Genomic DNA, 27,140 nt, shown 5'->3' with positions numbered 1-27,140 from the left:
AGAAAAATTAAAAAAAAAAAAAACTTAAAAAAAAAAAAAAAAAAAAAAAAAAAAAAAAAAAAACCAAGGAAAAAAAAAAAAAAAAAAAAAAAAAAAAATAATGTGCTGTCTTTTAAAAAAAAGAAGAAAAAAGAAAAGAAATCTTTGGAACCCCAAAAAACGGAAAGGCAAATAATAGCGAGATTCATAGAGGGTGTGGAAGTGGTAAGTCAGTCGTTTCCATGATGCCTTCAGAGTCACCGGAAGTAAAACCACAACATGATGAATTTTAAACTAAACTAGTTGATGAAATCCTATTTTTTTTGTGTTGTTTTTCCTACTTCATTATATTACTGTGATGTCTACATGCTGCTGGATTGGAACTGCAGTGTAAAACAAAAAAAAAAGAAAGAAAGAAAGAAGAAGGAACAGAACTGAATTGTTTCCCTCGTTGCTGCTCCCGCTTTTCCTTTGAGTCCTGTCGCGTCCACGTCCGTCCGATCCGCTCGCTCGCTGCAGCTGGAATGTCTTGACGGTTTTGGGACACAAAAATGTACAGAGTCCGTTTTTGTTTTGTTTTTATCCTTTTTTGACTTTTTGGAAGAAGCAAAATAAAGTATCAAGAGTGAGGCGCCAAACTTTCGTAACGAACTGGAATCACGTCCGCTGAAGGAAATAATCATCTCTGTTCGAGTTGCAAAGCAAACAACTGAGGTAATGCAGAAAAATGTATCTTTCCTTGTCACCTTCAAACGTATCGGAGGACTGATTATCTCGTCTTCTTGAGTTTTCTCGAGTATACTGAATTGAAATGACAAAGAAGGCAGTGGGATATAGTTCGAAGCAGTGGTTTCCATCATTGAAATGAAACGAAGAACAAAAGAAAATCCTATATCCTGAATCAAGTACTTGGTTTCATCCTTTTTTTTTTGTTTCTCATTATTGTTTTAACTAGTAAGCCAGAAAAGATGATTGCAGCAGATCTATGCTGTGTGTAGCTGTAAATGTAGTGTTTAAAAACAAAAAGTACCTTTGTACATTAATGCTGTGGCAGTTCAGAGTCGCAGTTCAGTCCAACACCGGGAGAGAAAAACGTTACACTTGGTGCTGAATGTAGCTGTGGGTTTAAGTGGGTCGGGTTGGGTTGGGTCTTACAGGGCAGCTCATATGGGGAGAAAAAAAAGAAGATTTGTAGTGTTTCAGAGGTCCCTCGCCGCCTGGGTCCCATAGTTTTGTTTTCCCTCTTAAAATAATCCCAAATGCTGCTGTGAAGTTCAAACCAGCAGCAGGCTCCGGCTTCATACGTGGGAGACGCTCATCATGGCAGGTTTTTTTTTTTTTAATTTTTTTTTTTTCTTTTACCCCCCACTGGTTTCATGTCGGCGACAGAAAAAAATTACAGGCAGAGTTTGGTTTTGGTGATGTGGCAACAACCACAAAATAAAAAGAGAGAGAGAGAGAGGAAAAAACAAAACTAAAAAAAAAGAAAAAAAGAAGAAGTGAGCTGTCACTATTATAGTCTGCCTGCAGATAAAATGGAGGGGAGGCTCCTGCCAAAAACACGGAGCTTCAGAGGGAGTTTTGGAGAGAAGTGGAATTCCTTGGATGGGATTTTTTTTTTTTGTGGCTTTAGTAAGGAGCAAACCTACTGTATCCCGCCCGGTATAAACTAGCCTGGAAGACAGAGGACACACAAAAACAACAAAATTAGAGTCTTATAGTAATCTCTACATTTATTTGAATCTTCACAGGTTCCTGAAAATGTTCTGTTTCGATTTGTTACACTGTTCTGTTAGATTTCATTGTGATAACGGGCGATTTTATAGGTTTTAGCATAAAACCTATAAAATAAACTATGCCTATTTGATATAACCTTGAGTTTTAGTTTAGTTCCAGCAGTAAAACCATCTAAATGGCCAAAACTAATTTCAAAATGGTCCTTTGTTGTTTAATTTTTGAACAACATTACGTTGCTGTTGGAGTTTCTTGTCATTTTGTCCTTTTCCAGTTTTGGTTGTTTCTTGCTTTCACAGGACTTGTCTGCCACTACGGAGACGTTTCATCGTACTGATGAAGGAACAAATTAAGACGGGCCAGACTTCAGCTGATACCAATAAGATTGAACGTAATATAGCAAATTAGTTTTTGTCTTTTGAATTTTCCACTCCTGTCTGTTTCGGACCATGATGGATTTGGAAACATCGTCAGCGTTATAGTTGTGGTGGGCACCGCTAATGCTAAAGCACTAATTAGACACATTGGTTCCATTAACACTAAAGCCAACACAGTATTCAGCGGAAGCTAATGCTGAACTGATAACTTAGGAAAACTGAAAACTACAACCCTACAGAACCAATTGACATGTTCTGTGACGGCCTTAGATAATATCTTCTGTCCATGTTTCATTTTGTTCCTGTGAGTCTTTTCAAAATAAATCGTAAGGAGGAAAAAAGACGTGAGCAGAGAAAACGGGACATTCTTCACCCACTTCAAAGTAAGAGCATGAATATAAACGTGTAACTATTTAAAGAAATCCTGACAGTAGATGAACAAAACCTGGACACAAATATCAAACTTTATTCAAATGAAAGCTTACAAAACAGCCAAGTAAATTAGCGCTTTCGAACGAATCCGGAAAAACAAACTTTCGTTTTCAAAGTTGGTAAAAGCTACAGGTGAAAATTTAGCTTTGCTATTAGCGCATTAGCAGAAGTGTGCCCTCCACACCTATTGTCTATTAGTTAAGGTAGCGATCAACATCCTAGAGGATGTGCAATGAGGCTGCTGTTTACAGCACATTCCTGCTAATTATGCTAATTGCTAACCTAAGAAGTTAATGGAAGAAAATTGTATGTTGCTTGCAGGACTGTTGGCTCACAGCGTGCGACAAAGAATCGCTCACAGCAGGACGGGAAACAAGAAAAAGTTCTTAAAAGAGAAATCTGTATTGGCAAGTCCAAACTTTACAAAAACTGGGTATTAGAAAGTGGCAATAAATCTCTGCTTTAGAGACGTGACCCTTACCATGGCTCCCACTCCATAAGCAGCAGCAGCTGGAGTTAAAGCGTGGTACGGATCTGTGGTGTATACCCGCCCATAACTAAATAATAAAAAAAAAAACCAAAGGTTAGAACGTTAATAATTTTCTATCTTCATCTGAGGATAAGCCAGTCCTCGGTCATGCAGTGCAGCCGTCAGGGCCGGCCTCACCTGTCACTGTAGGCAGCAGCTGCGGCCGTTGCTCCGGTTACGGCAGCAGGCTGGGCGTAGCGATATGCGGCGGCGGCGGCGGCAGCGGCAGGATAGCCTCCCTGGAGACACACACACATACACACACACAACTAACTGGCATGGCTCCGAGGAGGAAGCGGCTACTGTGAACAGATGATATCATTTGAAAAAAAAAAAAAAAAAAAAAAAATTTTATTACATGAAAGCCTCACTGTATCCTAAAAATAACTATATGCATCAAAACTTAGGTAAAAAACAAAAACAAAACAAAGCACAATGTGTCAGTGTGAGACAGAGGAAGAGACAGAGGACACTGGAGTGTCAGGATTACTGTATTACCACTGAAGGCAAGGAGGGGAAAAGGTGGAAGACAGAATGTTCTGCTCAGGGAACAAAGCAAAACTCTGAGCGGAGGAGACAGAGGACTCAAATGATGAAGAGAAAAATAGTCTAATGGTGGCTAAACATTACACTGATGATGATCAGATTCTGTCAGAGGGATTGAGGACAAATAAAGAAATAAAAGAAAAGATGGAAAACAAAGTGAGAACACACTCACACAGGCCCAGACAGACAACAAAATCATCCCTCTGCACCGAGACTCCATGCATGACCCAGAATTACAATTCAGAGTTTAACAAGAAAAACACAACAAACACCCCCACTGCATTTGAACCTGAGGTGAATGTGAGAAAGGAAACACCAGATCACTCTCTGAGGCTCCTGTAGGACAAAAAGCAGCAGCAGCAAGAGGACGAGGAGGAAGAGGAGGGTGGGGTTATTAATGGGAGGGAGTGGGGCTCTCAAGGTGGGTGGAGGGAGCAGGAGGAAGGGGGTGGCAGCGACGTAGTAGGACCGCATGCAGCAGCTGATCAGCGCATGCTTGGCTTATTATCCTGGGAAAGGGTCAATTCAGGAAGAATGCATGCTCTCCGCTTCAACCTGGAGGCAGAAGGCTTACAGAGACTCTCGCTAGCTAACGTCGCTAAACCAAACCACAGATCTCTAAACAGACAGACATCACTGGTTAAGTGGGAAAAAAAAGAAAAAAAGATGCCTGAGCTGTGTTTGTAACACAGTCATAATTGTTTTGGGGGAAGAAAAAAAAAACAGTAAACAGTTCTCGGTCACAGTTGTTGCACAGAGGCTGCAGGTTTGGATGCAGCATAAAGTGGACCGCCGATATTCACGGGCGCTAGGAAAGCCCACCAGGAGTTAAAATAGGCAAATACTTGAGACTCAACTCTAAAAAATGCTTATATTTTAATAGTTAAAACAATAGATGTGCATTATTGTGCATTAATGCGCACAGCAGAAGCTGTCTTAGCACCGCCGCAGAAGCTAATATCTACAGTTTTTCCTTATTTCTGCTCTTGGGGGTTCAGCCAATCAGTGTCCTGGAAAATAAGTGCAGCTCCTGGATTGGCTGCTTTGCAAATTCTGTGTCAAATAGCATTATAGCAGATTTTAGATACAGACCAATATAGTCCGATACTCATATTTCGTCTGATAACGGACTGATTTCCAATACAGATATCGGATTGGGACGCTCCTGGCTGAAAGGTGCTGAAATGCTTTAGAAGAAAACTGAAGCGCTCTGCATGGCAGAGCCCAATGGCTGAGTTATTTCATGTTGTCGATGCTTTGTGACAAAAATTGCGTGTCAGTAGTTCAGCTTCGGTTCGACCCGTTAGTGCCGGGTCAGCCGTGTCCAAAGTGTGGCCCAGGGACCTTTTGTGGCCCTTGAAATTACTTAGTTTGACCTCTTTATCACAAGTCAAGAATAGTAAAAATTTGACCAATGAAATGAAAAGGTTGACGCAAAAAATTGGGAAATTGCCTGTTTTTCTTTTAATAATGCAACAACTGAAAGCCCTTTAATAATTTGGATCTTTAATGCTATACTGCTTTCCTAAAAATTTTATTTATTCTTGAGCAATTAGATCTAAAAAAAAAAAAATAATAAAATGAAATAAGTTGCCAGTTTGGACACCACTGTGCTAGACGTACTCAGTAGGGCCATCAATAATCGTGCAACTGGTGATTTTGTGAGTTTGTATTTGTTTTTTTTTATTTTACCGCTGATTAAAAGGAATTTATTTTACAAAAACTGAGACCAGCACTGTAACTCTGATGCAGGTATAAAAAAGACCTTCGACCGTAAATGAAGGATAAAAATCAAGTTTTTGCCAACGGGAAGATCGAATAATTTTAATTTTATTTCCAGGTTCTCCTTTGAACAGCTTGTGACAAAAACTATAAGCAATATATATATAAATATTTTTAGTAGTAGTAGTTTAGTGAACAAACAAAAAGTTCTCCTTTTTCCACAACTGGAAAGATTCAGTGAGTTAGTAGAAGAAAAATAAAAAAGCAAAACTCCAAAGCATTTTTCTCAACAACTAGAAGACGACGACATGTTCCAGATCAGATCAGAGGATGATTCTTAAGATCAGAGGAGGTAGTAAAGTCAAACAATGCACACTGGAGGTTCGATGGTGAGGTGACCCTACCTGAGGCAATCTGGGACTAAGGACTGAGTCCTGTAACACTAGTCTATAGAGAGAACAGAAACAGCCGTTGTCAACCTGGATACACACACACACACACACTTACACACGCTCTCAAACACTGATGCGCACTGCAGCATCCGCCCACAAAGCAGCCTTTGTAGTGGTGTTTCAGATACTCCCTACTATGATCTTTTATTTTTTCTTAATCAGCTCGTGTTATTTTTAAACCCAGACAGATCAGTGTGTGTGTGTGTGTGTGTCACTATTCTTTTTTTTACTACAGACAACAAAAGCCCTCCAGCATGAAATATCTTGCAAATTATTGGTGCGTTTGAGCAGTTTCACCATCATACAGGCTGCTCTGTGCGGTGCATGACTGAATGCACATGCAGAATCACCCCAAGAGGGAAAAGGGAAAAAAAAAAAAAACAACAGAGCAGAAAGGAGGCTGTGAAGGCAGGGACAGACATGACGTGTCGTTTCGGAAGTGAGTTTACTTACATATAAGTCTGCAGCTCCGTAAAACCCATCCTGATACACCACGCTGAGAGCAGGGGGAACGAGGAGGGGGGCGGACATGGCAGATGCACAGAGAGGACGAGGGAAGCGGAGTGGGAAGGTACAGGAGGGGAAGGTGGAGTGGAGGGAGGGGTGCAAACGGAGTGGTGCACAGTCCCCAAAAAAACCCCAAGGTGGATGAGGATCACAACACAGCATAAACAAAGAGAGGGTACAGAGAGGAGAAAAAACAGAGAAAAAAAAGTGTTATTTCACACCCATGCAGCATGCAGAGGAAATACAACTTCCACTTCAGCTCCACGAGTGCAGCTGGAAAAATTTACACGTTTCACTGCCGGGGCAGGGCCGGCTCAAACAGTTTTAGGGCCCTGAGCGGGTTTTCATTTGAGGGCCCCATCAATATCAACATGTCAACACCAAATGGTTTATTATTAGCTACTCTGATACCCGTTATCATTAGCATAATTTGTAATTATCTTACATAATACCAGTGTTGTCATGGCTATTAAAGCTGCAGTATGTAACTTTTATAATAAAAAAAAAAACAATATATATATATATATATATATATATATATTACATATTTGTTAAAGTTATATTATATCATAATCAGACAGACGATCTGGAAAAAAAAAAGGTCCTCTACCTTCTCCCAGTGCTCCCAGTACTAACTGCAGAAATAACCAATCAGAGCCAGGAGGAGGGGCTTAGCGCTTCCAATCATGTTTGTGCTCAAGTCGAGCCAAAGTTTATTTATAAAGCACATTTACAACTTCCTCAGCTGACCAAAGTGCTTCATAACAAACGTCACAGGTAGATAAATGATTAAACAGAAAAAGAAAAAAATATATATATATATGCATTTTTTTTCACAGTTTATCTGTCCCATTTGATACCATCACAATATGACAGTTTTAATGAGTATGGAAAAAAATGCTTATGTAAAAGTTTCATACTGCAGCTTTAATTTTAACCACGCAGGAGTAACAACCAAAAAAAAATTGGCTTTTGAGATGCAGAGTAGTATTAAAGCATTCCATACTATTTTAATTATTTTTAAAGTAACTTCAGCCCATAAACACCAAATTTACAGTAAGTTAACAAGTTTGATATATCATATTTTCCCAACAGTAGCAGCAGCAGCCAACAACAGAGAAGAGATTAATATGTATATTTTTATGTACCAACTATACAACAATACAGACATTTTTTTCATATAGTTTATATTTTAAATATATGTATTTATTCATGCTGGCTCGGTCTTATTTTGGCCCCTGTGGTAGTCCGGGGGCTTAACTCGCATCTGCCGTGGGCCGGCTCTACTCCCGGGGCCAATAAGTCAAGTTTAATGAACTAAAACGTGACCGTAAAGTGCGACTATTCCCCTGCTAGGAGAAATGCAATAAACGACCTCTCTGATTGGGCCTTTTCACTGAGAGTGACGCCTGGAGGTGGAGCCGGTTTGGAGAGGGTATTTCCTGCATCCTCCAATTTCCATCTTCCCGAGCCGAGTTTAATCATATCACAGCAAGTAACAGCTAGGCCGTAAATCATTCAGATCTGCTTTGATCGCAGTGGAAATGCAGCAGCGGACCCCCCCGATTAGCCCCGTCATCACAGCACAATGACATGCATGGTACACAGAGAACAGACCGAGGCTGGTTCATCTGCAGCTAAACCCGTGTACAAGGTGACTGCGTTTTGCATCTTGTGTGTGCTTATGCAAATCTGCTGACGGAGGGCGTCTGTTTATTCAAATCAACCCTCAGTGGTGCAATCCAATCAGAGCGCAGCGCCGCGTTGTGACTGCTTGTGAGCAGACTGAAAAGAAGCGGAGGGTGACGGCTGACTGAGCGTTTGAGTCAGACGGAGACCTGGGCGAGCAGATTCGTTCAAGCACCACACAAAGCCGACCAGATTTAAAAACTGACTAAGATTTAATTCCAGATGCCCCGTGTTGCTGCACATATGAAGTTAACAGCTGCTGTTGACAAAAACAGGCAGACTTTCATTACCCAGGGTAGGCAGGGATGGTGGGCTGAGGCACGGCCGCCCTGACGGCGCTGTAAACGGGCCGGCCTCGGCCTCTGAGGTGGGCGCCACGGAACGCCGCCGCCGCCGTCGTGGCTGCCGCCGCAGCCGCTGCGGTTGGGTAGGGAAACCCAGGGACTGGAAGGATATAAGATGGGTTTGTTGAGGACTCTGGTGATGAAGGTGAGAACAGCGCTGCGATCATTTGGCAGACGGAGGACGCCCTTACCTGCGTAGATTTCTGGGCCGTACACAGCTCCCACCATGGGACTTAACTTCCACCCTGCTGATTGGTTACAGAGACGGGCAAAAGGCAAGCAATAAAACAAGCACTTTAAAAAACATTTACCTTTACGTTCAACATATAGAAAATGTTACAATCTGCCTAAGTTCTTCAGTGCACCACTTTCACTTTGTACAGTTTTATTTGTTTGGTGTTTATTACTGCAAACAGTGATTCACCACGGCTCTATTCCAGCTGTGGCCAGAATACTCCCAAATATTAACATAGCAGATGTTACTAGCATTGTGGCTAATGTAGCAACAGGTGGTAACTACTAAATCCCAACTCAGCAAAACCTGTTGACTTCTGTTAGCCAATAGGCTATTAGTAGCAAGTTTGCTAATGCTAGCTAGCATACCATCTATGTTCAACACAAAATATAGTGCTAGCTATTATAATAAAAATTATGTTAGTAGCTTGTTAGCTAATGATAGTATGCTAAATTATAGTGTTTAGTATGTTAGCTAGAAAATTACCAATTGTTGCATAATGCTAAATTCCAGCACTGTAGACAACATTAGCTACTGTTAGCTAACATGCTATTAGAAATATGTTATATATTGTGATTTAACCAGTTAATTCTGCTTTTTCTTCCATGCTGGTCTGCTGACTCTTCTGTTTTAAAGATACCTCTAAAAAAATGAATAAATAATTGACTACAGTCGGTTGGTGTGCTTTGATTTCAGTTTCTTCACCACTTTTATCTACATTTTTCTGCTCTTATATTTTTTTTTACAACTTTACACTCTTTACCAAAGACTTCTGCTTGCAGTTCAGCTGCTTTACCAGTTTGTTTTAGCATCATAGCATAATTTTCTGAATAAATGCCTTTATTATATAGTTTATGATGCTGCGATAGCTTTTTTTCTATGAGAGCTTAAACTACTGCACAAATTGTTTTAATATGATAGCATGTGCACGAGCGTAATTAAACATTTTGAAGGCAGCAGAGAGGACAACGTGGGAATTTCAGTCCTCCTGCCTCTCCCTTTGGGTTTTTTAGGTTCGGTGTTAGCGTGCGTCACTGCGGTTGTTACCATAGGGCAGCGTGCTGAGAGCCTCTCCATTAGGGTAAGGGCTGACGATTTTCTTGTTAGTCATCACCCTGGCGGTGGCATTATTCACCTGGGGGGGCGGAGGAGCAGACAGTCAAGCGCACAGACAACAGAGGAAGAGAAAATTAGCACACAAACTCAAAATTTAGGCCAAGGCTGATGTGTAGCTTGCTTTTAACACTGTGAAGATAATTAACGTGCATATTGCTGATTATGATGCCTCCCTCTGACAATTTTATTTGGTGTGCTATTAAAAATGATTATATAGAACATTTAGAGCGCTGGTTGATTTCCTTGTGTAAACATCTACTTTTCATGTTTAGCAATTTCACTCTGAAGTTTGTTTTGAATCTTAATGATGCCATGAGGGACGTTTCTAAGGAAAACATTATAATATTTCTACTTAAATGGGAGGAATGTCACAAATTGAGCAATATAGAAAATTTTTTTAGTGACTAGGCTGTTTGGAAATCTGAAGGTTTTTGCCATCAGTGAAATCATTAAACCTATAATGGTTCAATCTAGCAGCAATACTTTTCTCTGTAGAAGTTTTATAGATGGAAGAAAACTCAAAGTTAGATATACATGAAATCAGAGTAATCTGTAAAAGCATAAGAATATTCTAGAAAGGAAGCTGTATTTAATACAACTCTGCATTATGACTGCTAAAAAGAAAGAGAGAGAGAGAGAGAGCATGACTTTAAGCAGACAGGCGAAACATTTTATAGCTTATTTTCTCTTAATCTTTTGAGTTTTTAGCTTCTGTCTGCCATGGACAATTCTGGTTCTGCAAATGTTTGTAATTTTTGGAAAACTAAGAGTTAAATAAAATCTGCATTCTGTAAGAAATGAACAGAGGCTGAGGTATACAGATAGAGATGCTAACCATGCTACTAGTTCTACATCCTAAAAAAAAAAGCTTAAGACTCTGTGGATCATTTTTGTTTCTTCCTCTAATTTGTATTTTTTTATTTATGCAATTATGAAAATTTGGAATTTAATTCATGATTAGAAAGCTAGAAAAATTAACTGTTAGTTATGGTTCTTAAATACAAGCTAGCTACAATTTGAGTAAATAGGTCAAAACATAAAAAACATAAAAATTGTAAACTGGGAATAGATCACAAATTTTTGATTGGTACATCTGTATGGCATCACCTTCCAAAATAAAGGCCCAAGTCATTTTTTGACCCCAAAAAATTGGCAAAAAAAATTACTTAGGCCTTTTTTTTTTTAGGAAGATGACGATATAATACACAGAGAGCTGTAGAAAGTAATAAACCAGTAATACTCTATTCTCTAATCCTTTAGATCGTGAACAGGACCTCATTGTTGTCTAGACTTCAGCATCAGTAATAAAAATAAATAAAATCTGCCATAACCAATAAAAAAAATCTTTAAAATTTGCCCACATAGCAACTTGTGTTTAAGACAACAGAAGATTACGTCTGCCGTTTGGCAGGCTTAGCGTGAGACTTATAAGATGGCGCTTAAATTGTTAAAAGAAACTTGAAACAAGAGTAAATCTCTAGATTTCTGAGATCATGTCTGAGCAGGATGTTAGGAGTTATGATCTACCTCTGCAGACGTTAAAACGTCACGTAGGTGCAGTAAAACTATGCATCACCAGAGGTGACTTGACTCTGTGTCTGTTTGTGTTTGAGGGTAAAAGTGGATGGAGGTTGTTAAGGTGGTTTTCAGTCATGCAACAAGAAGCAAGCTGTGCAGTGGAGTTTCTTTCGGTGGTTCTGAAGGGATGTGTGAGGGCGCGCAGCAAAGGAAACCCAGCTGTTTATTTTTCAGCATGCGCAGATGAACAAAATGGGGGTCTCATTGATGGTGTGTGTATGTCCTTTGCATGCTTCCTGCTTCTTTTTTAAAGGTTTTCTATCAAAGATGGCTGATAATCTCCTTTCTGAGCTTCAAAGGCTCACACTTTGGTCTCCTTGATGTTTCCTCATCTTCCCTTTGATGGGCTTTGAGAGATGGAGACTGGCTCTCCGTAATAAGCCGTCCTGTCTGAGCACACTGCCCAAACGTTTTGACTGTTTGGGAAGCCAAAGATTAACGACCTTTTGGCAGAATTCACAGAGAGGGTGTGCTAGCATGCGGCAAATGGAGGAGAGAGACGGGGTCGAGGAATGAGCGCGTTTCAGCGCGCGCACGCACACACACACACACACACACACACACACACACACACCACTCTCCCATTTAGAGAGGGAACCATTAAAGCCTAGGCTGCTGTTCGCATTGCCTCGCCTGGTGAGTCACGTTCTTTATCTGCAGAGCTTCATTCAAATGGAAAAGAGGTTTGCCTCATTTTTCCCTCATCGCAGATGTCAAGGTCAGGGGCGAATGACTCAATTAGCCTAGCTTAGCTAGCTTGCCTCACACAGCTGTCCAGATGTTGCAGAATGGAAACGTTCTGAGAGGGGAATCAAGAAATCCCTACAAATGGAGGAGCGTTTGGTCTATATGTGATCAGCTACCAGTTCACTTTAGTGGATGTAAATGGTGGGTCTGTATACGGCGCCTTGCAAAAGTATTTACACCCAATGAACCGTTTACTCATTTTGTGACATTGCGACAACTACTATTTGTAATGTATTTTATCTGGATTTTATGTGGCAGACCAACAGAACAAAGAAAAACAATAATTATGAATGGATATTAACATTTTTGAACAAAACTGATCTGGAAAGTGTCGTGTACATTTGTATTCAGTCCATTTAAGGTGATATTCCTGAATAAAATCCACTGCAGCCAATCATATGGAGCTAAATAGGAGCAATAAAGTTTGTCAAAACATTTTTTTAAACTAAATAAAAACCTGAAACTAAAGAAAAAAAAAATCAGAAACTGAAAAAAAACTTTGAATCTGAAAAGTAGACTTAAATTTTTATTTTTCAATTTCATTTTTTTTCATTTTCAAAGCTTTTTTTCCAACTTGAACTTTGTTTTACAATTTCAGTGTTTTTTTTTATTTCTGACTAATTTTATGGCACCAATTTAGCTCTGTACAATGGCTTTAAGGCATCACCTACTTTGCACACAGAGTCCACATGTTTGTGCTTTAATATTAGCGTACATGCAGCTGTTGTTCAGCTAAAACTGATAAGACAGGCTTTATACTTTATTGAAATTGAGTAAGCGATGCTGCAGCTCCTACTGCACACATTTCTTCAAAGAGTTGTAGATGCTGATGGCCGTGGGCGGGAAATGTCCTTTTTATTCAGCTTGTTGAGCTTTATTTAAGTCACTGGATCTGATGCCGTTGGTCTAGGAGAGACTGCAGTTTTCTGTTGGATCACCAATGTTTCAAAAACCTGACCAGGTTGATCAGGTTTAATGAAAACAACTAAAAATGGTCAAATATACTTTGAAATCAACGTATAGTTTTCGCATCATGATCTTGCGCTACTTTGAGTTGGTCCATCACATAAAATCCCAGTGAAATGTATTGAAGTTTGTGGTTGAAGCAAAATCTAGTGACGTATGAATACTGTCCCAAGGCACTGCATATGTACACAGTGATAAGTGCATTTAGGTCATGCATAATCAATGAAATGGGACATGAACACATGCAAATCAACAGAGACCAATATGGAAGGCAAAGTGTTAATAATTTCGAAAACATTCATCTTTTCTCATCCCACTTTTGCCCTCCCAGTCCAGCCTTGCCAATAAATCCGGACAAAAAGAAAAAAAAAACAAAAAAAACAAAAATAAAACAAAAACCCAAATCACATTTCCATATGAAACCAAACTTGTGGGGTTTACGTACCTAAAAGAATAAATGCAGTTTTAAATGAAATACAAAAAGAGAGGGAGAGAAAGAGGGGGGTGCAAAAAACATTTGTTTGACAAAATTAATAATCATCTAAACAAAAAAATTACACACAGCCATATACGGGCGCATCACATGACCCAGAGTGAGTTACAAACTAAATCAACCAAAAAATAAAAAAATAAATAATTCTTAGCCAATCAGCAAGCTTCGGATGCAGAATAGAGACCAATCAAAACAATCGGAGCACTCCCACGTCAAACACATAAGAGACAAAGATGAGACGGGAACGTTAGGGGTGAGGGATGCAGGTGAGAGGTAAAGAGACAGAGCCAGTCCGTATTCAGAAACAGGGAAACATAAAGATGAAAAAAAAGAGGGAAAATAAGTTTACACAAGCAACACAAGAAAAAAAAAATCAATAAATTACTGTTGAAAACGTATATATACCAAAGTGCATCATTCAAATAAAGCAATTACATTTGGTGACCATTCTCCTGAAAAAATCTCATCATATGTGGTGGGTTGAGAAACAGAGCACCAAAGGATGGAGGGAACAGAGAGACAGCGAGATACAGAGGGAGAGATAAAGGTAGCAGAGATAGAAAGAAAGAGAAAGAAAGAGAAAGAGAGAGAGAGCAATTCTCATTCCCAAAAAAAGAGGAACGTAAAAAAACAAAAAACAAAAAAAAAAACATGAGACACTTTGCCAGGCATTAAAGGTTCGTGTCACAAACTTAGGACCAGTACACTGTAACTACTACTACGACTACTAATACACAGACAATCCACTACAAGAAAACCAAACCAAAAAGAAAAGAAAATGGCAGCTGAAAGACCCAAAACAGCAAAGGTAAACCCCATATCGGTTTAGAGATGCATATGGTTAGAAAAAACAAAAACAAAAAGCTAGCTTGATCGGGTGAGTGACCAGAAGTCAGTTGCACCAGCTCTTCCTTCTCTGAATATTTTTGAAGTTAAATAATCTGAGTTGCTTTAAATTAGTCCATGTTGGATAAAACAAGAGGTATGATGACATTTTGTGGCACCACATGAAAAAACCCCAAGTAAAATCTGCTTTGTGATACGCTGTAAAGTTTTTGTCACAATGTAACTTAAACTAGTAAAGCTGTTGTAAGCCAACAAAATGAGCCCTAGATGTGCTAAAGAAGCTTTGACAACTTTAAATTAATTGTGTGAAAACATTTTCAGTGGCAGGTGCAAAAAGGAAACAATGACATACAATGTAAATGATTTTTAAGCGATGCGAGAATACAGCATCTGGCTAGCGCTAAAGTTGGGAAGCACCAAAACAAATGCTGTCAGCGCTAAGCTAAGAGGGGCTGAGAGTCTGAACTTAAATTCAGTTTGACACTTGGTATAAAATAAAAACAATGCAAAAAAGAAATCATATGAATGACTGCTAAGCGCAGAGAGAATAGCACATCTGGCTAACTATTAGCCGCTAATGATGCTAAAGTTAGCCTGGGTGCTTAACCAGAGGGCTATTTGAGAAGTTTTTTCACAAGTCTGAACAGCTTTTGACCATATTTTTAAATATGTAATAGACAATTTTACACTTCATAAGCCTTCGCTAAATATAACTTTACACTTTCTGAAAAAAACCCAAAACAAAAAAAACAAAAAAACACAAAAAGCTTGTACTATTAATGCTTATTTTGCATTAGAACCAATTCAGAGCAAGACAACCAAATATTTTTACATTTATGGACGAGGCAAACATGGACACAAATATTTCTTGGGATATTATTTACAGATTTTGAACACAAAACTCGGTTTGTCATTTGTAAAAGTTTTTTTTTCGGTGTATACAAAAGGTGGAAATAGTTAAGTCCAAGAAAAATACAGTTAAAGCTAAATATATTGTTTTTGGCTTAATGTTATTTGAAGCAATAAAAGGTCATTTACATTTCGTCTAGAAGTTCTGACTAAGTTTGACAATCAATATTCAAAAATATTTGGTGTAACTAAGCTAACTGTGAAATAACTTTGCATTTGATAAAACTGCTTTAGCTTGTTGAGTGTACTTAACTAAACCTCCTCTTAGTTCTGCTGTCGGGCAAAACAGTAGACAACTTAGAAATAAGTGGAAAAGTGGAAGAATAATTGGTAAATTAACCTTTAGTGGAGCAACCCAGTAAAAAAAACAAAAACAAAAATACTGGCAAACGGTATGAACAAATTTATGAAAAACTGGTGCAACTCAGCCCAGATTTAGAGCATTCTAATTTAAATGCTCATATAAAGTGAAATTAAAATGATTAAAATTTACAGTGCCTCGCAAAAGTAGTCAGAACAAATTAAATATTCCACAAAATGTAACCTTAAAAACACTTTTTTGGCCTCAATTTGCTGGCTAACCTGTCAACATTTTGCCATCATGTCTTTGCCACATATCGTTTGTTTCATAATTTCACTTATTTTCCAACTACTCCACATAAAAACTAATAAAAGCACAATAAAGTCTGCGGTTCTTGTGCAAAAAAAAAAAAAAAAAGTCCAAGAAGTTTGACTTCTTTTACCAGGCACTGTAGCTATTCAAAATGTTCCCCTCGGTGAGATCATGTTGTACATTTATAAACTCCTGTAATTTTTTTTTTTTTTAAAGTCAGGCAGGGGAGTCACGGCCTCGTCTGCCAACGCGGTGCACCAAGCGCCGCGTCTGGCCTCATGTTAGGACATCAATCATACGCCTGCGTGAAATCCTTTCCTTTATCAGCAGAATCTCAAAGTCTCAATGGCTCCAATTGCTAAACGTTTGAAATATCTTTGCCTAAAGCAAACAGGCCAGTTAAAAATAAAGAAAGAAAGAAAAAAGGAAAGAAAAAAAAAAGGAAATGAGAGCAGCCTTATTTGCCCTGCAGCTTTGCATTCGCTGAAAGAAACTGTGGGCAGCAACAGGGAGCAAAGCTTCACATCCTTTCTGATGGGGTTTCATTATACGAGAAGATGAATGCTGCACATATCGAGTCCAATGGAGAATTAATGTGTCATTGCATAGAAGGAGGTGATTACATTCAGTCATTCCCAGTGAGGTGTTAATGACGTAGTGTGAACAGGGTATTACACTTAGTTAAACATGTCATGTCCACCTGTCTGTGTGTATATATATATATAGATATGTGTTGTGTTTATTCTTAAAGGGGCCAGACACAATAAAAAAATATAAAATAAAAGAAATAAATCACACGTGGAGATGTCATGGCGCTCGCTCTGACTGCACTAGCCTGGAAAGAATACTGTCAAATGCCTTCTTTTCAAGGGATCAGTTCAGTGATAGATGTTTGTACACAACTTACCGTTGCCGAGGAAACAGCGAGTGGTTACCGTGGAGACTGACAACAACACACAGAAGTCGTCAGGGAAACAGAAAAAATATAATAAATAAAGGAACAAATCATCCTAGGAATAAAAGAAACCTAGTTGTCCCCCTGATTGCCAACATTTGAAATATAAAAAACAAAAAAATAAAAAAGACAACCTGACTGCAGCAGTGTCAGCTTAGAGCAGACTGAGGGAGAGGAGGAGAGAGGAGAGAAAAGGAAGAGGGGCCTGGGGGGATGCTAACTCTCAACGCTCAAACCACCAGTCTGACCAGTAGCAGATCTGGTTCACTGGAGAGGGCCGTGGTAAACAACAGCCTAAAACACCTTTAAGTCATGCAAACGTATTCACACCCTTTCAGCTTTGATGGATTTTACGTGGCAAATAAACCAACAAAAAGTAGTGCAAGGAAAATGACTCAGGGTCTTAAACATGTTTTTCACAAACATCTTAAAACTCTTTCATCCATATCTTTAAATCCAGTCCAGGGTGTCTGTGGATCCTTCAAAAGTCCTAAATTCATTAAGCTAAAATCAAGGCCTTAAAAAGTCTTAAAGTCATTAAAGAGAAGATAAGTTGGCCTTAAATTTGTCGTGGTTATGAAGGCTTTTTTTTTTTCTTACGGGACTTTTGTATCAGGCAAATATCTGAGTTGCAGACATCATCACTCGCTACATTCTGTATCTCGAGGCTACGAGTAACAAGCTGCTAATACTGCTAGCTAGCTAGCTTTCTTGCATTTTCCAATGGGAAAGTGTCTAGTTTTTTGTCGGTAAGTGTAAATTTATTGGCAGTCGGCTGGATGACATTGGTAAAAAAAAACAAAGCCATGTATTCATGGCGGTCTTAAAAAGTCTTAAATTAGAGTTGGTGAAACCTCTGGATTGGGTATAAGACTGTAATGTGGCGCAGGGGTTCACCTTAAAGGAAAACAATGACTCTACACAAACAGCCTGAGCTGCCATGGAGTGGCAAAAGTCTAAAAACAAGCTACAAACACTCGCTCCATACTTTGCCAGATACTTTCCAAATGGTTTTTAGGGATTCTGATAACACTTGAACTTGCTTGTAGTTGTTCCATTTCTAAAGCAGGTATGTCTGGACTAAAATTTGTGATCATTTCTCTTTATTTTGTTTTTGAAGATAAAACTTTTTGTTCCATTTTATAATTGTGCACTACTTGTTGCTGGTGTATCGAATAAAATCCCCCCCAAAAATTGCATTTAAGTTGTTCGCAAAGTGTGAATATCTTTTGAAAGGCGTTGTAAATTTGCAGCTGATTAAAACAAACATCGTCCACCACAAAACAAGAACAGCAAAATGAGTTTGTGGCCATCGGTTTTAAGCGAGAGCACTTTTAGTAAGATGAGGAAACGATTCTCATTCTAGCGGTGAAGTCACGGCATGAAGGGGAAAGTGTGTATTGGGACACTGGGCTAAATTTACCGTCTTTTACCAGTCACCATGAAGGCAGCCACTACAGTTAAAAAAAAGAAAAAAAAGAAGCTAAAAATAAAATATGGAAGTAGAGTTTGGCAAAGATAAGAGGAGAAAATAAATTTTAAAAGCTACATATTAACGTCAGATAAAATCAAATAAAAAAAGACAAACATGACTGGCAAGAAGATCACAGAGGTTTGTGTGAGAAAGACAGAATGAGTCAAAACAGAGAAAAAAAGAGGGTTGAAGAGGACAAAGGTTGGACTCTTTTTTCAAACTTTTCTACAATTTTACACATGTACAAAGAACACAAAAATAAATTCACACATCAGTCACTTATCATTCCAGGAGGGGGAAAAAAAAAAAGTCATGCAGGAACAAAAATTTAGATTGGTCAGATTCAGATGGAGCTCATCTGCCAAAACTGGACAAAAGCAAAAGGTGCAGCGTACGAAGACGCTCGTTCAAATTTAATTTAATGCGTCCCGTTCAGGAGTCTGGAATGCTTTGGGTTGGACTGAGTCCGCCAGGTCAGGCATGTACAATCGCTTCCCATCCACTTCCACCACAAACATCCATGCAGTGAGGACTGACGGTTCGTATTCACTGACGCCCCACAGCACAACCATCAGCCTGCATGCAGAGCTGCAACACTACCTCTGCACACACACAGAACTTAGCCTTTCCGCCTTTTACTGCTGCGATATCCGACTAAAACTCTGCGCTGCGGAGAAACCGTCACTTTCCTCAACGCTCCGACAACAACAGATCGCCCACAAACAACTCGGCTCGGAACAGGAGCCGGTCTTCAGGGTCAACAGCGACGTTCTCTCCTCTGGTAGTTACGTTTTTTTTCTCATTCACAAAATGAAACTGCTATTTTGGTAGCTTAACGTCTCATAAGTGGTACAAAAAAAATCAGGGATCTTTAAAAAGAGCCTCAACAATTCAGTTTTTATTTGTTTTTGTCTGAAAAGTCACTAAATATAGCAACGAAATCGATAAGTAGGCATCCGAGGGGTGACTACTGTTAACGAAGCACATGCAGATGTGATTTGGTGTCTGGTTTTCAGATCTTTGCAGAACTCCCAAAATTAAGGAAATCGGAGCCAATTTATTGCTGCACCCATAATGCAGACATAAAACACTAAGGGCTGTGTGATCGGTCCACTGTTGATCAGATTATCATACAAGACTGCAGGTCCACGTTTGATGAAAACCTGACTGCTAAATCAGTGGATGATACCATAGAAGTGGAGGAACTGATTAATCAACGCCCAGACACGAAGTAGAACAGTTTCTGAACTGCTGCCACCAGACAGATCGGCACTAAAATGATTCCCTTTATATCCTCGCAACCTTTGTTATACGTTTAATCCAATTTGTGTTTTCTTCTATTTAATACATTTCTGCTCCAAATTGTTCAAGATGTCAGAGAAACTCTCAAACGTATTTGTCTGCCATTAGCTACACGAGTAAATAATCTGAATTGATCATCTCACCAAGGTTATTTTCTCTACTACAACACAAATGGTTCAGTAAAGCCAATGCCTAGAGACGATGCTTTGAGGCCACGTAAGAGTGAAATATGGGTCAAGTGAGGAAAATTTAAAGAAATTATAATATTCATAATTATCTTTGACAAGAAAAGGAAAGTAATGCGAGTATCAGTGGCTTATCCTTAGGCATCCAAATGATAACAGAAACAGCCATGGATGGGATGAGAGGAATGAACCGTGTTTGAGAGAGCATCTTATGAGACACGCCATCATGCTTTGTGTGTGTATATATTATATATATATAATTTATGATGACTATGATGTGATGTGATGACAGGAAAGCAGGTAGTGAACTGTAGTTGGGCCACTTACATGGACACATTGGAAGCATACAGGAAACTGACTTCTTCAAAGCGCAGAGTTTTACCCCAGACAGAGAAAAGTACGTTATAACTTTGAACACAGCAAATCCATGTCTACTCTTGTTTTTGTCTAGGCTACAGTACATGCACAACATGGGAAGCCACGACAAAAGAGCTTAGGCAACTCCCACTGACATGCACCGAGTGATCGCGTGGAGCATTCTTTTCTAAACCATCAGGTCTGCTCAGCCTCTCTAAAAGGCTCTGAGGCCGTCTGGAGGCAGCTGCGGTCATGCTGACTAAACAAAGAAACTGATAATGACGCCTCATTACTAAAACTAATCTGCCAGAACAAAACAAACATGCAAGGAAAACATCAGCGTTGACGCTACGGGCTCCATTAGCGCACGGCTATCCATGTTAAAGCATGAACCATGCACACCAAGGCCTCTCCAGCTAACCGCATGCCAGTGGACAGGGAGGACACAGAAACGGCAAAAGGCCACATGTAGGTATCAGCACACAGTGTCTTGCAAAAGGAGTCGTACTGATTTAGCTTTGGAAACTTTTTTTTTCTTACATCTACAAATTTGAAGCGATCTGCTTTAATGTGACTATTAACAGGTACTTGATGTCATGTCAGCTCTAAGTAGTTTAAATGATACTGAAAAATATTAAAGGGGAAAATATAGAAAATCGTTTAGAATTGTCTTTGCCTTCGTTTTGTTTAAACACATTTTTGTAATTATAAAACTTTTTTTTTAAAGAAAATGTAATAACATTTTTCTTTGTTCTAAAAACCAAATGAGAAAGAAGTTGTTGTTTTTTTAAGGTGTGCACCGATTGATCGGCCGACCAATCAGGCCTGAATCCCCAAATTTTGGACCGATATTTACACAGGAAATCCATCTCATCCACTAATCTCATTAACCTCCACCACGGTTTGAAAATCAACTTCTGTTCCCTATTTAGCAACTTTTCAGATAAAAAAGTATTAAGAAACAAAAATTGGTATCGGCATAAAATCTGAAAACTACAATCGGTGCAGTCGTAATTTTTGGCCATATTTTATCGCAGTTATTTGTAAAACTTTTTGTTGTTTTTTTTTTTTTTAAATCGAGGAATAAGTTTTTACAACTCAAAACAAAGTTTATGTCATAACATCAAAGGGTTCTTTGGACTGAAATAAGCCTGCTGAGGTCTCACAATACTTTGCGTTGACATGAAATCTGAATAAAACACAGTGACAGGTCCGAGTCCTATTGCAAGACACCGTAACTTGAGGCCTGTATTTCAGAGCTTCTGAACTCCAAGACAAACATCCCACTCGTTCCGTCCAAAACGCGCGTCAACAAAACTCTGAAATCGTGACCAAATTCAAGCGAGAAGAACAGAAAACGTCCTCAGTCTCTCTTCTCTCTCATGCTGCCGATCGCCTGGCAACGCTACAGACCATCACCACAGGACACATGCAACGAGACGACTTAAACACAAACACACACACACACACACACACTCTCTCTTTTCTTTAATTTTTTGCAGATTTCATGCAGAACCTCACGGGTCAAACAAAGACACTCTGAACATGGGTGAGACTGATGCAGGTTGAACTGGCTCCGGTGGCATCCGCTCTGCTTGCTGATTGGCTGAAGGTGGAGGAGAGGATGGGGGGAGGATAAAGGGAGGGAAGGAATCGTGTTGCACCGCAGGATCCTGCCTGTCTTTCTCAACTGTACTGCAGCAGAAGTTTAAAAAAAAAAAAAAGCATCCAGCCTCATCCATCATGCAGGAAGTGAGTCGCACACGCCCAAAAAGGAGAGTGGGGTGTGGGTGGGGGGGTGTGTGGGGGGGGGGGGGAGGATCCCCGTTGTAAGCCCATGCAGAAATCCCAGCTTAAAGTGGTGGATCAAGTAAGACGGGCTGGAAAAAAATCCCCTCATTGGAAAACCAAAATCTGCATTCAAACACTCAGCACATGCTTCAGTAGAACAGGAAACGTATGATTGTATCCAAACAAACCTAAAAATAAAAAAAATAATAAACAACACACATTATAACCATTGGAAAAGAATCCAGCGTTGCGTAACAGTGAGCATGCGAACACCAGCATGCTGCTGCTGCAATTACCCATTAGCACCAGAAAGAAAGAGAGAGAGAGGAAAAGAGAGAGAGGTGAACCCAATGCCACGGAGGAGAAACAAAAGAGCATCCGACTGCAATCTGCCATGCATCATACTTTCACTTTCACCGGGCTCCTCTCTCATGCCCTCCGGTGGTGGCAGCTACACAAATATCATTCCAGCTGCTGCGTGGAAAATCCGAACATCGGCGTGGCTAACGTGGGGAGCGTCGTCGGGGAAACGAAGCCAAGAGGGCCGACAGGTTGGCGTGAAAACAAGGCATGCTTTTGCTTTCGTTCTTGCAACACTCCCTCCCCAAAAAAAATTAATCCCAGCACATTTAAAAAAAAACAAACAAAAAAATAGAAGGTGAGGTCTCTTTGGATTTTAAACAAACAGGAAACAGATTGCAGAGGACTGGGGGAAGTGGGATACCAGTGGGCTGCATCAGAGCATATCACATAAGGGATGATGGGATGGAGACAGGCAGAACTGATGGAGGAGCGGAGAGAAGATGAAGGAGAGAGAGAAAGAGGGGAAATTACCTCGATTTTACGGCCCTCCACCAGCGTGCCGTGGAGCTTTTCTCTGGCTTTCTCCGCGTCGGCGCTGTTTTCAAATGTCACAAAGCCGAAACCCTGCGGCACACAGCGAGGTTAGAGAAGAAGAGGAGAAAGAGGAGGAGGAGGGGAGAGGAAGGGCAACGGTAGAACAGACCGGGTCCGTTTCTCACTGCTAAAAATATGAGCCAAAACTGTCAACGAAAGAGTACCAACACAATCGTCTCAAATTTAAATTAAGAATCAATTTGAAAATATATTCCGAATGCCATCTCAATTGCCGCTACGCTAACGCCTGTGGTTATGACTGTTACTTGCACACTTTTTCCCTCCACCAAACTTTCCTTCATCGTTAGCAATACCTTCTTAAATCTGCCAACTCGGCAGTTTTCCCCATGACTGTGTAGGCCGCAACTTAATATTTTCCTCTCTGAAATGGATTACTGAAAAACATAACATCTGTAGTTTGGAGATATAGATGTAGATGCTATAGAAAGCACAATCAAACAGAAAGAAGCAGCTATCTTTCATATTTATACATGTACACAGAGGGACTTTTTAACCAGAGTTCAAAGGTCAGGCAAAGAAACTATGACTCAATGCATCTCATTATTCTTGCAGCAGCAGAGTTTATCGCCGCCGTTCTGTTTTAAATAAAAGCAGGCAGATGATGCAACACACATTTTATTAAATGTTTTTTGAGTGTGAATACTGCTGACGTGTGTTTTTTTATTTATTTATTTTTTTAATCATACAGTGAGAATCTGGGGAGAAAATCAAATCTGCCAATCAGAGCTCTGACTGCTTTTTGGCATCGTGTTCGCATCAGAACTGATCTCACTCAAACAAAGACAGATCAGAAAAAGAAACGACTCACCTTTGACCCTCTCTCATTGAAAATAATCTCTACATCCAGAATCTTCCCAAATTGCTGCAAAAAACACCAAAAAGAGGAATTCAGTAAATATATATCTGAATAATTTAGCATAATTACACAGTAAAGTCTTTTTGAAGCCTGTTTGGAGGTAGGAGACTTTCAGCAAACGTACACTAGGGGTCACTGTTACACCAAAGACAATTTTCAGCATTAAACTGTGTTTATCTGTTGCTCTGTCCCATTTCCCTCCCCAGATTTTGCGACTCACACTAACACACTGACACAGTTAGAAGTTTGGCCCCCTGAACGCATTAGCAGGACCCCCGCGGTCGCCTTCCCCCGTGTCCCACTTTGACTCTCTCGCCCGCTCAGAAAGCGGTCGTTTCGCAGGAGCGCTTCACCACGCGTCTAGACTGATTTATTGATCCTGCCCGGAGCGGTCCGTACCCCAAACATCTGCCTGAGGTCCGGGTCCCGGAAGCGGAAGGGGATGTTGGAGACGTGGAGGCGCTTGGGGGTCCCCTTGGCCTCCGCGGAGTCTCCCGTTGAGCCGCCCGCGCCTGTGCCTCCTGCAGAACACTGCGCTCCCGCCTCGCCCTGAGACGTCTCCTCTGTCTTTCCCTGAGGAGGAATGAAACAGCATTTTTTTTTTTATTGAGATTTAACACAGTAGATTGACAGAAAGCAGAGAATAAAAGTGAAGTAGAAGGAAACTTTTACACAAACAACATCTGAAAATCCATTCCAAAATAGCTCAAATTCAGGGAGACTGGATGGACGGCGTCCGCAAACTCCAAAATATTCTGTCTTAAAGGGGCGGTATTATGTGTTTTCTAGCTACATAGTGTCATTTTACAGCACAATCAAGTAACTATGTTACCTTCAGTTGTTATAAAAATGCTGTGTTTATCAAAAATGACTAAAATAATTTTTACTTCCTTATTCAACACCTTGAAATTGGGCCTCTGTCTCTTTAAAAAATCCTGCTCTTTCTGAAACTCTGCATTCAGGAAGTTGTCACAAATGGCTCCCCTATTAATCCTTTAACATTTTTACAAACTTTTCACTGAGAAGTAGCTCCTATAATGAGCCCAGCTGATGCACAGTTCCACCAGGTGTTTGCTGATTGCCGCTGGCTAGTCTGAAGGAGCTGAGCGGTGGAGTCGTGGAAGCTCAGAAGCTTGGAAAGTGCAGCTCTTGGGGAGGAACTTTGTCCTTGAAGGCGGAGCTAAGTCCACCCAGGTGTTTTGCACAGCTGAATGGTTGCCACGGGAGATTGAAGGATTTCTCAAACATGCATAAAAGAATCAAGCGAATCAAGTGTTTTTGATAAGGTAATAACATCATAACATGATGCAAGCTGAAAAAAGTCAAGACGCTCAGCAGATATCAGAAAGGTCTGGGTCCCAAAATGATGATAAAGTACAAATCAATTTCAGCATGCCATTTTTGTTAAGATGCAAGTTAAAACCTAATTTTTCCCCCACAAAACAAATCCCCCTTTTTTATTCTTCCATTACAAATCTCATTTCCTCTAATTAAATTTTATAGATGAATGAGGAATAGTATTTAATATAAATCTGCCAGGACCATCAATGCAATGACAGCTTTCCATGTTGGCCGAAACACAAACATTTTGTTCTCGCCTGAACAAAGAACCTTCTGCCACATGTTTCTCTTATCCTCTACATGCCTGGTGGTGAAAATTAGCGGGACTTTCTTTCATTGATGGCCTTTCTTTATGGCACTTGTCTCTAAAAAGAAAGCTAATTAGCCGTCGTGTCGACAGTGAATCTCAGCAGCTCCTCCAGAGTTACCATAAGCTCTGATACTTGCTGTCCTCAACCAGCTGATGGGGCCGTAATCTTTCCTTTGTGTCTTCAGTTGTTCTTTGGGCTTCATGATGGTATTTGGAACAGGGCTGCACCGATTGTCTTCTGGCCGATCAATCAGTTGATAACAGTGGGGTGACTATTGTTCGGGTTTGTCATGGTTGAGCAAAAGGAAGATGGTGGTTGATTTTCAGACCTTTGCGTAATATTGGTGGAAAAAGTAGGTTTCTCATTTAAATATCGGAAATTCACAGATCAATCAATCAGTGCATCCCCTATAAAAAGAAGTTTATTTCTCTTTCAGTTTTTAGAACATAGGGGAAAAACTAGAAAAAAAAGAAAAATGTCAAGACTAACCTTTTCCATGCCTTTCTATTTAACAATTGTGTTCAGTTTTTCGACCAAGTTGTGGCTAATCGATCGGCCGATTCATCGGTGCACCTCTAGTCTCTGTAATGTTCTCTAACAAACCTCTGATGTCCTACAGGTGTATTTATACTCAATGTATTCAAATTAAGTAACTACTTTATTGATCCCAAAGGGAAATTGGACGCAGGTCGATTTTATTACTTACATTAGATGATTTCTGGAAGCAACCGATTTAATTTAGGGGTAACAGAGTAAAAGAGGTTGAATATGAATGCTCAAATATAAGAATTTTAATGTAAGAAAAAAAAAGATGTGGAAACCTTTATAAATGAAATACATGCTGCAGGTTTCTGACTGTAGTTCAGTCGTTGTGGAAAACCTCAGCAGAGTTCTGCTTCTCGCTGGAGAGCTCGTTCGACGCGTCAAGAAACTGATAATCTTCACGCTGCTCAGCATGAAAGCAGCGTTTATTTATATAGTAAACAATTCTGACGCTGAAGCGCAGCACAAACCGGAGCTGCTTTAGATCTTTATCTGTGTGTGTGTTTGTGAGTGTACAGGGTGAAAAGCAGTGTGCTGTGCTCCATAAACAAATTTCACCGAGCTCAAATTTAAAAAATAAATAAAATAAAAGTAGCAAATGAATGCTGACATCATGCAAACTGTGCATCTCGCAAATTAAAAGTGGAAGACTAATTAAAATAATAATAATAATAATGACTTGAGGAAAATGGTTCAGACTCCTCCTGCGAAGCAGCACAACTCTGAGTTTTTTGCTGATGTCGGCATGTTAATATGATGCTGAAACTCTGCTGATGTAACCTGAACCTGCTTCACCATGTTACGGCCATCTGCTGTTAGCTTCCTAAAAGCTCATTAAAGCTAAACTCAGCTCCAGCTGATGGGAAGGGTTATTAGATTTTACCTTCTTTGGCAATAAAAATAAAACCCCCACTGCATGTCACTGTCGGTAATTCCACTGTAATGCCATAAAATTACATTTTCATTCATTTAACCTACGCATATATCGGAAAATGTGACGAGCCCTGAACAAACGATCACTTATCCGCTGGTGAAACACGGTGGTGGCAGCATCATGCTGTGGGGGATGCCGGAAGAGAGGAGGTTCATGTTCCAGCACAGTAACGAGCCTAAGCATTCAGCCAGAGCGCCAACAGATCGAAGTGTATTCATGTGCTTGAATGGCCCAGTCAAAGTCCAGATTTAAATCCAGCAGTTTAAAAATCAAATATCCTTCCAGTCAAATACTTTGGATGATAATGTGACAAAACGCACTAAGGCATATTAAAATACATCCAAAATAATAATAATAAT

The 27,140-nt window shown here is 39.9% G+C and overlaps 1 protein-coding gene across 1 annotated transcript; it reads right to left on the bottom strand.

Annotated features, from left to right (window-relative positions):
• Window positions 1-561: 561 nt before the first annotated feature.
• On the bottom strand, window positions 562-24,228 carry LOC106963374 (RNA binding protein fox-1 homolog 2-like). Its single transcript, XM_015058249.1, has 10 exons — window positions 24,052-24,228; window positions 23,605-23,658; window positions 22,713-22,805; window positions 9,594-9,681; window positions 8,503-8,559; window positions 8,258-8,411; window positions 6,225-6,267; window positions 3,190-3,290; window positions 3,004-3,079; window positions 562-1,653 (listed from the first exon to the last, which is right to left on the bottom strand). Exons 1-10 carry the CDS (start codon window positions 24,058-24,060, stop codon window positions 1,609-1,611), a joined length of 720 nt encoding a protein of 239 aa, XP_014913735.1. The 5' UTR covers window positions 24,061-24,228; the 3' UTR covers window positions 562-1,608.
• Window positions 24,229-27,140: the final 2,912 nt, after the last annotated feature.

The sequence above is a fragment of the Poecilia latipinna genome, unplaced genomic scaffold (genome assembly GCF_001443285.1).
Source record: "Poecilia latipinna isolate Pla-1442-1.1 unplaced genomic scaffold, P_latipinna-1.0 Scaffold1527, whole genome shotgun sequence".
Lineage (NCBI taxonomy): Eukaryota > Metazoa > Chordata > Actinopteri > Cyprinodontiformes > Poeciliidae > Poecilia > Poecilia latipinna.
This window is presented reverse-complemented; position numbering and strand designations above follow the sequence as displayed.

Coding starts and splice junctions, on each gene's coding strand:
- LOC106963374 (XM_015058249.1), bottom strand. Junction 22,806..23,604: donor TCAATGAGAGAGGGTCAAAG/GTGAGTCGTTTC, acceptor TGTGTGCCGCAG/GGTTTCGGCTTTGTGACATT. Junction 3,291..6,224: donor ACGGAGCTGCAGACTTATAT/GTAAGTAAACTC, acceptor GTGTGTCTCCAG/GGAGGCTATCCTGCCGCTGC.